Source organism: Sceloporus undulatus, chromosome 2, assembly GCF_019175285.1.
Source record: "Sceloporus undulatus isolate JIND9_A2432 ecotype Alabama chromosome 2, SceUnd_v1.1, whole genome shotgun sequence".
In the NCBI taxonomy this organism is placed as follows: Eukaryota; Metazoa; Chordata; class Lepidosauria; order Squamata; family Phrynosomatidae; genus Sceloporus; species Sceloporus undulatus.
The window spans coordinates 334,291,810-334,304,556 of record NC_056523.1 but is presented as its reverse complement, the minus strand read 5'-3'; the positions used below and the strand labels follow the sequence as shown (position 1 = coordinate 334,304,556).

The window sequence follows — 12,747 nt, the reverse complement described above, 5'->3', positions numbered from 1 at the left end:
TGGCTGCCTATTAGCTTCCGGGCGCAAGACAAAGTGTTGGTCGTTACCTTTAAAGCCCTACGTGGCTCGGGCCCGAGTTACTTGAGGGAGCGCCTCTCCCTGCATAATCCCCCCCCCCCGCACATATGTACTTGAATACCCCAGGGTAAAACTAGTAAAAACTTATCAGAGAGCCTATATGGCGACAGCTGCTGCTCTTTGGAACGCTCTCCCTGAAAAGATCCGGCTGTGCTCCACGCTGGAAGCCTTCAAGAAGGCTTTGAAAACGCATCTTTTTCAGATAGCATGCCCCCCTGATTCTCTTTAGAGATAGAATACCCTAATTCAGACCCAGATACCCAACCACAACCGATTGTTTTTAAATGGACTTGTATTTGTTAGGAGACTTTTATTGTACTGTGTAATATTGCCGATGTAATTGATGTTGTATTGTATTGCTGGAGTATTGTGCTGTTTTGTATTATATTGTATGCTACTGTGAACCGCTTTGATCAGACAGAAAAGCGGTATACAAATAAAACATTTATTTTATTTATTTTACAATGGCAAACCTCCTAAAACAGAGGCTGGTCAATGGGGATGCTTTGACTGAGAGTTCCTGCACGGCAGAATAGGGTTGGAGTGGATCAGGGCCCTTTTGGAGGTCTCTTCCAACTCTAGGATTTTATGATTCCTCTAAACAAAGCTTGCCAAGAAAGCCCTATGATAGGTTTGCCTTAGGGTTGCCCTAAATTAGAGATGACTGGACGACACACAACAGCAACAACAACAACTTGCACTCATCAACCAGAGGTGGCCAGTCGGCCCTGAGCCAGGATGGGGCCACTGACCAGGAAGGCCAGCCCCAGAGGGAGCCAAAGGGTCCCTGGGGCTGGAGGAGAGACAGCCTGGCAGGGAGGGTGTTGCAGAGAAGAGGCCGCTTGCCTCCAGCACAGATTGGAAATGCTTTGCTGCAAATGAGGACGACACACAACCAAGCAGCGTGTTTCCTGGCCAACTGGTGTGACTGGTGTGGTGTCCACCCGCCTTGCAGGACCAGCCCCTCTGGACAGCTGCCATGGGGAGGCCAGGCGCAGACCCAGACGCAGGCCCAGCCACATCATGCAGACCTCCTGCATTCTTTGGCGCTGGCGTCAGCTGCGGCCGCCGTCTCTTGCCCTTTTTAGTCGATGCTCTTCTTGCAGAGCAACAGCCCCAGAGAGGGTGGCCTTCCCTGGGCTGCCAGTCTGACTGCCAGACCGCATGACCACCTGCTTCTGCGGAGAGACAGGCACTGTCCAGTGGTCAACTGTCCAGCAAAGGGAGGGGGCTAGTGGTGGGGCAGATGTGGGGCAGGAGGCCACAGAGATTGGGCTGCTCTCATCGCTGACTTTGTTTACATCTCAACCTTTCTCCAGAAGTAGGCTTACGGATGGCAATACTTACAACAACAACAACAAAAACACACAAATGGTCAATGTTAAAATAGAGCTGAACAATCCATAATCTTTTAAAAAATACAGTGCGGTTTAAAAGAGTGCCACACTCTCTTGAAGGTCCTTTGGCCCCAAACGCCAGTCAGGATAATGAGTCTTTGCAGCGCAAAATGCCAAATGCCGAGTGCCAAACAAACGCACACACACTCCCCACCTGTTGTGCGAAAGGCGATCCTGCCCAGCCCACCCCTTCCATGCCATTATCATCCCTTCAATTATTCAGCCACAGCCGGGCAGGGATCGGGTTCCTCCGGCCGGCCCTCGGGGTCAGGTTCCATCCTAGCTCCCCAAGTGACCAGAGGAGGAGAGGTCAAGCCCAGAGAGACTGACCCAGTGGACACCCAAGGCAACAAGAAGAGCAGGTCAAGAGCCCACTGGCCCTTGGCCCTGGCCTGGCAACCTCCCTCCGCTCAGGAAGGGCAACTGCCCAGTCTTCCCTGGACTACAGAGAACGGATGAAATTTATTTACGGTCAGTGTCCAGTGCAAAAAGACAACAGCAAGGAAATACCACGGATGGGGGAGGAATAATACTGGACATCTGGTTCCATCAATAATAATTCAAAACCTAGATAAATTCTAAAAACTGCATAGTAGAAAACTATTCAAATAATAAAAACCATTAAAATTAAGATTAAGACCTGCATCGGCAAGTTATTGCCCAGCGCCAAAAGCCCTGCCACCTTGGCTGCCATCTCTGGCCACTGATCCGCCAAGAGGAGCGTGTCAGGCCATTGCCTGCTATCTTTTTCTTACAAGTGGGGCTATAAAACAATGCTGAAGGTCGAGGTAAAAAGTATGACAGGATAAGATGTGCCCCGCTGTTTCTACCTCCCCATTTATTATTATATAGTACATTAAATCTGGATTTCCCATACTTTGGATTTGTTAAATTGTTCAAATATGCTGCAAGGGCAAGAGGATGGAGTGGGTGTCTCTGGCAAACCTCCCTTTGCGCCCCGCTTGTGCTGCGCGGCTGACATGTTTCATCCTGCGGAGCAGGAACGCGGGCTGCCCAAGGTTGCCAAGGAAGACCCCCTCTCTGCCCCTTCCCCACATCTCTATAAACCACAAACTGAAATATAGGCCTGCTTCCATACACAGAGTATTATTCTATGCCAACGCCCAGCACCATCCGCATCCCAAACCCAACATCCCTGGGCGGCCGCCATCTTTGCGCTGCGCTCCCTCCCTGGCCAAGGAAGCCTCCACTGTTCCCATTTTACACAAGCAAGACGAAGGCAAAGCCACTCGCACAGCCAAAATGCCTCCCCCCCCCCCGTCTTGGCCCATGCAACCAGTGGCAAACGTAGATGGTCCAGCAAAAACCCAGAGCAGATTCAAAGCCCCTCAGCAGCAGACACCCAGCCCCTCCATCATAGCACTATAGAGTTGGAAGAGAGCCCAAGAAGGGCCCTGATCCAGCCCCAGCCCCTTCTTCTGCCATGCAGGAACTCTCCATCAAAGCATCCCCATTGACAGGTGGCCATCCAGCCTCTGCTTAAAGACCTCCAAGGAAGAAGACCCCCCTCACTCTCCGAGACCTAGACCCTCTGGACGGAGCCATGAGGGCGGAGGAAGTGGGACCCATGGGCAAGAAATAAATAGGGACACAATTCAAGACCCTCCTCCAAGTATAGAATCATAGAATCATCGAGTTGGAAGAGACCGCAAGTGCCATCCAGTCCAACCCCATTCTGCCATGCAGGAAATCTCAATCAAAGCATCCTCGACAGATGACCATCCAGCCTCTGCTTAAAGACCTCCAGAGAAGGAGACTCTCCGAGGAAGGAGTGTGTGCTACTGTCAAACAGCCCTTACTATCAGCTAGTTCCTCCTAATGTTGAGCTGGAATCTCTTTTCCTGGAGCTTGCATCCATTGCTCCGTTGGGTCCTAGTCTCTGGAGCAGCAGAAAACAAGCTTGTTCATATGACATCCCTTCAAATATTTAAACAGGGCTATCCATATCACCTCTTAACCTTCTCTTCTCCAGGCTAAACATCCCCAGCTCCCTAAGACCTTCCTCATAGGGCTTCATGGTGTCCAGACCTTTCACCATTTTAGTTGTCCTCCTTTGGACACATGGCTCCAGGTTCTCAACATCCTTTTTGAATTGTGGGGCCCAGAACTGGACACAGTATTCCAGGTGGGGCCTGACCAAAGCAGAATAGAGTGGGACCATTACGTCCCTTGATCTAGACACTATGCTTCTATTGATGCAGCCTAAAATAGCATTGGCCTTGTTAGCTGCCGCATCGCACTGTTCACTCATGTTCAACTTGTGGTCTACTTGGACTCCCAGATCCCTTTCACACGTAGTTTCATTCAGCCAGGTCTCCCCCATAATCCTAAATCTGTGCATTTTATTTTTCCGTCCTAAGTGCAGTACCTTACATTTCTCCGTGTTGAACTTCATTTTGTTAGCTTTGGCCCAGTTTTCTAGTCTAGGCCCAGCTTTCTAGCCTGTCCTTGGGCTGAAGGTCCAACATGTGACCCTTCCCAACCTGGGCAAGGCCAAAGCTGGAGAAAGCGGCTGCCCATGACCACTGACCAGCCAGAGGGAGCCTATGGGCCCAGGACCCAAGTGCCACACCAGAGCCCTCCCAGGAAGGGGCAGCTGACCGGTCAGAAGGAGGGTCATGATGACCATAAGGTGGACTGACCGTGGGGCTTTCTTGGCAACTTTATCTGGGGGGGTTGCCATTGCCATCCTCTGAGGGTGAGAGCGTGTGACTTGCCAAGGACCCTGGTCTCCAGAGACGTAGCCCACCACCCAAACCACTAACATTGCACTTTTGCATCTTTTCATTTTTAGCCAGCTACTTTGGGGGAAAAGCTGCCAAAGAGAGGGATTTTCTCCCCCAAATTGCCTGCTATCACTTTTAATTCTATGATTACAATCATATGATCTAATGATACGATGATACCTGTAATAGATAATCGTAGTAATAGAGAATAAATAATAGATAATAGTCCCGTCTGGGACATACTAAAACAATGGAACAGCACTTGCCCAAGGGAAACTATACTTGCCCATAGGGGAAAGTAGGGCAAGTAATCTCCATGTTTTCCTATGGAGAAGCAATCCCCAGTGATTCCCTATGGGAAAGTATTCCCCTATGATTCTCTAAGGGCAGGTATGGTCTCTCTATGGGCAAGGATTCTCCTTTGTTTTAGTATCTGCCATCCCTTCCTGGAGGGCAGCCAGCCTTTCCCAGCGGCAGCATCATAGCAACCCCCAGAGGGTCTTCTTGACCCCTGAGAAATCCCCCAAACCATGGAGTTTTGTAGGGGAAGGGCTCACAATTGCCCCACAAACTCTTTGCAAGGTCGCAGCTCCAAACTCACCTGGCCATCCAGGGAGATGATGCATTGCTGCTGCTGCTGCTGCTGCTGTTGTTATCATCATCATGTCCATCCCCATTTTGTATGGGGCGATTTACCACAACCTTATTTGCAACCGGTGGCTTAAAAATGAAAACAAACAATATTTTGCAATTCCAGATATAAGGTAGATTCCACCTGTAATGCATGCAAAAGGTATTCCCAGGTGAGCTTGGAGTTTCAACCTTGCAAAGAGTTTGTGTGATAATTCTGGGCCCTTCCCCTACAAAACCCCATGGTTTGGGGGATTTCTTGGGGGGGGGGGACAAGAAGACCCCCGGGGGGGGGGGTTCCTACTGATGCTGCCACTGGGGAAAAGCTGGCTGACCTCCAAGACGGGACTCACCCTGACCCACAAGTGGGACCGCAGGGACCCAGGGCACCCTGGGCAAGGAAGGGAAGGGGCAGCGGTCAGCCATAGGGGCCAAAGAGCCAAAGGATGGCAGCCCCTATGCCTCAAGATGTTTCCACAAGGCCGGCTACAAGTGGCCCACCCACCTTTTACCAGCCCAGATGTGGCCCCTTGCGAGCGGCCTAATTGCCTGAGGAAGAAATAAAAGAGAAGGCAAAGGGCAAAGGTCTCCCTGGGGCAGTTTTACTGGAGGAGGAGGAGGAGGAGGAAAGCATGGAGCCTCTCAGTGCCAAGGCAAAGGACGGACTCATCCTCCTCTTCTCTTTCCAAAGTGCTCTGTTTGTGCCAACATTACAACAGGTTCCCACCAGCAAGCACCAAACTCACTGCAGATAGCCAATGGAGTTGCCCATCTGGCTCCTTGTTTACTCACAAACAGGGCAGATATAGATTGGGGGACACTTGAATTAAGGAGACTTCTGCGTGTGAAAGGGATCTAGGAGTCCAGGCAGACCACAAGTTGAACATGAATCAACAGTGTGATGCAGCAGCTAACAAGGCCAGTGCCATTTTAGGCTGCATCAATAGAAGTATAGTGCCTAGATCAAGGGAAGGAATAGTGCCACTCTATTCTGCTTTGGTCGAGCCTTACTTAGAATACACTGTCCAGTTCTGGTCACCCCAATTCAAAAAGGATGTGACAAGCTGGACTATGTCCAGAGGAGGGTGACAGAAATGGTGAAGGGTCTGGAAATCACAAAGCCTCCTCCGTCCTCCAAATCACCGCTTGGAGGGGGGAAAGAGGGAAAGAAGAAAAGAAGGGGAGGATTCGGGGGGTCTGCAAGGGACCCATGTGAAAATGGATTTGCGCACTTCTTATGGGGAAAGATCAATGGTTTTAGGAGTTTTCCAACTACTGCTTTGGGGCTAAATAGCCTCAGTTTTTCTGCCTGTAAAATGGAAGATATGGAGGCTTGCCTTGCAACATGAGCACAAGCAAAGGCAAATGGGAACACACTGAAATGTGGTTGACCTTAAGAGCATCTTCCAGGTTTTACAGACTGTAAAAGTGGAGGAAAGTGTCAGGGGCATCCACTGTCCATAGAGGTCCTGGCCGGAGAAGGGCCTCTGGGGCAAGGCGTCCTCTCAGCCCAGCTTCCCTCTTCCAAAGGATGCTGACCGCTGACCAGCTGGAGGGACCACAACGGGAGCACTAATCCACCAGGCAAAAGGGAGCGCCTGGTGCGGCTTTGAGCTGCATTCTTAGACAACACTTTGTGTGGACCACATCGAGGGGTCCCCCACACCCGACCCCAAAAGAGCCTCTCCTAGGCCAAGAGGCCTGGGAGATCTGGACACAGGAGGGCAGCCATACCACCCTTCAGCCCTGCTTTGACCACCATCTTGACCCATCATCCTGAGCAAGGTCCTTCTGAGTGACAGCAGTCAAGACTGGCACTCTGGCCCAGGCCCTGAGCTATCCAGAAGAGGACTCCCAAGTCGTCCCCCCAAAACTACAAATACCACGGCTCCACAGCAGCCATCGCTGCGCAGCGTGGACAAGGCCTAGCTACTGGCGGTCATAGCTGGGGGTCCTGGGCTGGGAAACCTTCCCTCCAGAGGTGACCCTAAAAAGGGCCCTTCCAGGACCTGTGACCCCATGGGAAAGGGATTATTATTTATTATTATTTACAAAGCGCTGTAAATTTACACAGCGCTCTACAGACAATCTTTTTAATTAGACGGTTCCCTGCCCTCGGGCTTCCAATCTAAAAAGACATGAGACAGAAGGAGAAGGGAAAGGTGGTGGGGAAGGGGATGGGGGCCAGCAGTTCCTCTCTACCTCCAAGGCCTGGGCCAAAGCAGATGGACTGGAGGGAGGGCTTGGCTTCAAAATGGATGGTTAATCTTCTTCCAGGGAAAATACATACTCTCAAGTAGGATAATACATATACAGTACATAGCAATACAGGAAATACAATACAGCAATACAGGAAATGGTTTGATAAACGTTCTAGGATCATTCTTGGATCTAGGAGTCCAAGTAGACCACAAGTTGAACATGAGTCAAGAGTGCGACGCAGCAGCTAAAAAGGCCAATGCAATTTTAGGCTGCATCAATAAAAGTATAGCGTCTAGATCAAGAGAAGTCATAGTGTCACTCTATTCTGCTTTGGTCAGGCCCCACCGGGAATATTATTGTGTCCAGTTCTGGGCACCACAATTCAAAAAAGACATTGAGAACCTGGAGCCATGTGTCCAAAGGAGGGCGACTAAAATGGTGAAGGGTCTGGAAACCATGGAGCCCTATGAGGAACGACTCAGGGAGCTGGGGATATTTAGCCTGAAGAAGAGAAGGTTAAGAGGTGATATGATAGCCCTGTTTAAATATTTGAAGGGATGTCATGTTGAAGAGGGAGCAAGCTTGTTTTCTGCTGCTCCAGAGAACAGGACCCAATGGAGCAATGGATGCAAGCTCCAGGAAAAGAGATTCCAGCTCAACATTAGGAAGAACTTCCTGACAGTAAGGGCTGTCTGACAGTGGAACAAACTTCTTCCTTGGAGTGTAGTGGAGTCTCCTTCCTTGGAGGTCTTTAAACAGAGGCTGGATGGCCATCTCTTGGGGATGCTTTGATTTGGATTTCCTGCATGGCAGAAGAAGGGGGTTAGACTGGATCAGGGCCCTTGCGGTCTCTTCCAACTCTATGATTCTATGCTCTGAGACCAGGGGAGGCCTCCCCATAATAGACCCACGTCTAGGCACAAGAGCATCTCCCTCAGTGACGATCTCTGCACATGCACAGAGGCACACTCACCACCCCCACAGCAGGTTTGTGGGGAGTCAGGCTCAAGGAGACCAGCATTTGGGAGCCAAAAATGGGTTTATGGGATGGGGCAGCCGCTCCCTAAATTTGGCCAGCTCCCCGCACTGACCGCCAGACCACCTGGCGAAGGAAGGCCTCCCCCCGCCCCGCCCCGCCCCGCCCCGCCCCGCGCCTTGCCACCTTCCCATCTTGGAGAGACTTCCCAATGGGTACTCAGTGCCCCTCACTAACCAAATGACCACAAAGACATGAATGGGCCCAGCCCTCAAGGAAGAGAAACTCCCCATCCCACCCCTTCCATGGTGTAGGTGTGGGCATGCCCTGACTACAAGGTGGGCAACCAGACTGTGTGACCACACGGACTGACCACACAGGATTACCACATGAGGCTACCAGACTGTCTGACCAGACTGACTGGCCACACTGCGCTACCAGACAAAGTGACCAGACTGACTGACCCCACTGGGCTACCAGACTGGCTGACCAGAATGACTGACCCCACTGGGCACCAGACTGGCTCACCAGAATGACTGACCCCACTGGGCACCAGACTGGCTGAGCAGACTGACTGACCCCACTGGGCTACCAGACTGGCTGACCAGACTGACTGAGCACATGAGGCTACCAGACTGAGTGACCAGATTGGGCTGACCACAAAGGGCCAGAGTGGCACAGGCTGTGGCCATGGCCAGGGGAGGGAAGGCATGGCCAGCCCAGTGGGCCAGGGCCAAAGGCCAGAGAAAGAGCCTCCTGGGATCCCTCTAATGCCTCCTGATCCTCTAGCACAGGGGTAGGCAACCTTTTTGAGCCAGGGGCCGGGTTGCTGTCCCTCAGACAACTGGGGGTCCGAAGCCAAAAAATAAATAATTAAATAATTTAAAAAAAGTTTAAATAAATAAATAAACCGGGACAAACGTAGGACAACATTTTCAAATGGTGGACACTTTTGCTGATTTTTTAAAAAAATGTTAATATAAATGTTTCTGAGGCTTCCATAGACAATTGGCTCTGCGCGCAAGAGGCCAAAGGCCCTGGCGGCAATCGGCAGCAGGTCCAGGCTGGGGCCGGTCTCAAGGCCTCACCGGGCCGCATCTGGCCCGCGGGCCACAGGTTGCCTACCCCTGCTCTAGCAATAGGGAGAGAGGGGGGGATGGAGGGGTCAAAGGCCACTGGGAGGGGGGCCAGGCCATGGCCAAGGGGGGGGGGGGGGGGGGAGGGGCAGGGCAGGGAAAGGCAGGGCGGGGGGGGCGGGGGGTCTGTCTCTCCCCTCCCCCCAAAAGCCTGGGCTGTAAGGGTCCCTTCACGCACCCAGCAGCTGCTATGGAAGCCAAGAGGACCCATGAGGGCGAAGGGAGGCAGATGATGATGATGATGATGATTCTTTATATCCTGCCCCCTCCAAGTGCAACATCATGATGATGATGATGATGATGTTTATTTATATCTTGTCTTCCTCCCAATATAGGGAGGCTTACAAATCTAAAACACACACAAACACAGATACGCAAAAGACTCCTCCCAGGATTCCCGGGGGGGGGGGATTCTGGGAATTGTAGTCCAAGCAACCTCAGCCCCAAGGGATTTGGGAAGGAGGAGAGGGGTCCTTTGGGGGGCAAGAGACCCCCCTGGAGACCCCCAAGACTAGGGCCACTCGGAGGCCACAGGGTCAGCCAGGGGCCGGTCAGCCGCTCCAGCCCCCTCCCCCCCCTCGTTGCCCCCTGAGGACACGCCCCCCCCCCCCCCCCCCGCGGCCCCCCCCCCCCCGCCCCCCCCCCCCCCCCCCCCCCCCGGCGAGGGGGCTCTGTCTCTGGAGCAGCAGGAAACAAGTTTGCTCCCTCCCTCCCCAGCATTGTGGGCTGCTGCTGTCTCTGGAACACTTGAGCCGTGGCTGTGCTCTCGCCCCTTCCCCTTCTCCCCTGGAGGCTAAGCATCCCCAGCAGCGGTCCCCTCCCTCCCTCCCTCTCTCCCGGGGGCTCCATGGTTCCCAGGCCCTTCATCCCCGTCCTCCTCCTCCTCCTCCTCCTCCTTTCTTATGGCTGGATGTCAGACCTTGAAGACCTCCGAGAAGAAGCCTGCCCCGATCTTCTCGCAGTAGAAGTCGTCGATGCGGGCCAAGGTGGAGACGGCGCTGCGGAGGGCGCGGAAGGAGGAGGGCGGCGGCGGGCGGAGGAGCGAAGGGGGCGCCCCGACGAGGCCGACGCCTCCGCCTCCGCCTCCGCGGGAGGAAGGCAGAGGAAGGGGCGCCTCCTGGCCCGGGGCCTCGGCCTCAGGCGGGGCAGCCAGGCCCGGCGGCGGGGAGCCCCTGCGCAGCGCCCCCAGCGCCATGCCAGCGGCAGCGGCAGCCCAGGCCTAGACGGGCCTCCTCCTGCTGGGCCTGGCCTGCGGGGCGGGGCGGGGCGGGCTGCCGAGCCAGGAGGAGAGGCTTCGTTCGCGGCGGAGCAGGCCCTCCCTCGCTCCCTGGCTGCCTCCTCCTTCTCCTCCACCTCCCGAGAGCGCGGCTCTGCCTCTGCCTCCGCGGCGCTTGGACTCCATCTCCCAGAAGCCTCCGCGGCCAAGCCTCCTCCTCCTCCCTCCCGGAGCCGCCTGTGGAGGGAAAAGGTCTGGCGGATGGACATTCTTATTATGTCCGGGAGGCAGCTGCCCAGCCAGCCAAGGGCCCCCAAGGGCAGGCCCAGGGGGCTGGAAGGGGGGCCAGCTTCTTTCCTGCTGCTCCAGAGAACAGGAGGCAGTGGAGGCAAGCTCCAGGGAAAGAGGCCCCAGCAGGGCTCTTCCTTCCTCCTCAGCGGAGACTCCCTCCTTGGAGGCTGCCTTGAAGCAGAGCCTGGATGGCCATCTGCGTCTGGCCCTTGGGGGTCCTAGGATTCCCCTTGGCGCAAAGCCAGGCCCTGGCATGAGGTGGAAGCGGAGGGCGGTGGGGCCGGGGGCCGGAGGGGGCCGTTATCTGGCCGCCCTCTCAGCCCCGAGAAGGGCCTGGCCCTGAGTTCCTCCCCTTCCTCTGGCAGATGGACCGAAATGGGTCATGGCAATGGCAGCTGAGGAGTCCGCAAAGGCCAGAGGAGGAATGTTGGTCCAGCAAAAGGAGTAAGAGAAAGCTCATGGAAGAAGCCAGAGCAGAAGACCCCTCCTCTCTCCAGGCATTCAGGCAGCCAAAGGAAAAGAGGCGGCTGGAGTAGCAAGTGTGGACTGGCCCTTTGAAGAAGCGCTTACTGGACGCTGCCTGGTCCAGAATAGCTGGCCAACGGAAGCAGAGGAAGATGTCATTTGAAGAAGGAAAACGCCAGGGAGTGAACGGCTTGCTGGTCTAGGTGTCTGCCTTCACGCCACTTCCAGCTTCTGGCCAAAGGACCGTCCAGTCTCTTGACCTCACCCTCCTCCAGACCAGAGTCCAGGCTGTTGGCCTCCTTCTTGAACTTTGGAGAGCGGCGGGTCGGCTGCTGTGGGGGCCGGAAATGGCCCTGCGGGTCAAGGAGGGGCCCTCGCTCAAGGCCAGAGGCCAGGGTTTGCCCGCAGAGAGGTAAATCTGGCCTGAGACCCTCCGAGGTCCATTAGCGGTCAAGTACCCCTGTCTCTTGGGAGCACAGTCATGCAGCCATAGGACCCTAGATTTTGTGGGGGCTCTTTGGCTCTGCGGCTTTGGCATCTTCAGAGAATGCCGACCTGGAAGAGAATTGGGTCTCTGTGTGTGTGTATTGTGTGTATTGTGTGATCCTGGCTGACTCCCATGTTAACCCACTCGCTTCCAGGCCAGCATTCTCTGAAGACGCCAGCCACAGATGCTGGTAAAGCGTCAGGAAGAAACTCTTCTAGAACAAGGCCCCACAGCTTGAAAAACTCACAAAAAACCATGGATGCCGGCCATGAAAGCCTTTGGCTTCACATAGAACTCTCAAGTTGGAAAAGAGCCCAGGAAGGGCCCTGATCCAGTCCTACCCCTTTCTTCCGCCATGCAGGAACTCCCCACCAAAGCAGCCCCATTGACAGAGGGCCGGTCAGGACAGCCGTGCCATTTTGGCCTTACTGGTGTTGATGCCGGCTGCCAGGGTCCGGTAGTGAGCAGCCGGGAAGGCTCCGCGCCACAAGCTGCCTTGCTCTGCGGAGACGAAGAGGCCCTTCTCCTGGAGGAGCAGCCAGTCCTTGGGGCAGCGGCCTACGAGAGAGAAGCGCCGTGGGACCCTCTTGCTACGCAGCCCCCCCCAAGCCTTCAGGGAAGGGAAGGCAAGTTTTATTTTTAACTGGCTCTCTCTCAGGATCGAGCGGCTCACAATACTGTAAAATATGGCCATAGATAGAGCAACAACAGAGGATGCAGTAAAAGGCAGCAGTGCAAGAGACCGGTCATCCCTCCCTCCAACAGATAATAAAACAGCGCCTAAATGCCCAGACCTTATACATTGCTTTCCAAACCCTGTGGGTTTACTGGAAATAGTGACAGTGAAGATGGACTCCAGCAAAAAGACAACAAGAAGGACACTCTGGGAAGGCCGCGTTTCGTAGAGATTATATGCGTGCCGTAATAGAACAACGGGGCTGTCAATCATACGAAGACGCTGCCTGGATCACGCCAAGCGTCCATCTTGATGGAAATAGTAAAGTGAGTGGCCAGACAGACAGATGCTCTCTGCTCGCTGTGTGTTACTCAGTAGTCAGGGGCAGCAGGCTACTTGCAGAGTACTGTAGTCCCTTTCATTTTAGGGCTAACAGCCTCTGGCAG

General features: G+C 54.1%; 1 protein-coding gene across 1 annotated transcript in view; it reads right to left on the bottom strand.

Moving 5' to 3' along the window:
- Positions 1–10,531, bottom strand: part of TESK1 (testis associated actin remodelling kinase 1) — a 32,049-nt gene extending 21,518 nt beyond the window's left edge. The window contains exon 1 of the mRNA XM_042452299.1: positions 10,086–10,531. Coding sequence (XP_042308233.1) covers positions 10,086–10,361 — 276 coding nt within the window. The 5' untranslated portion in view covers positions 10,362–10,531. The remainder of the gene's footprint in view (positions 1–10,085) is intronic.
- Positions 10,532–12,747: the final 2,216 nt, after the last annotated feature.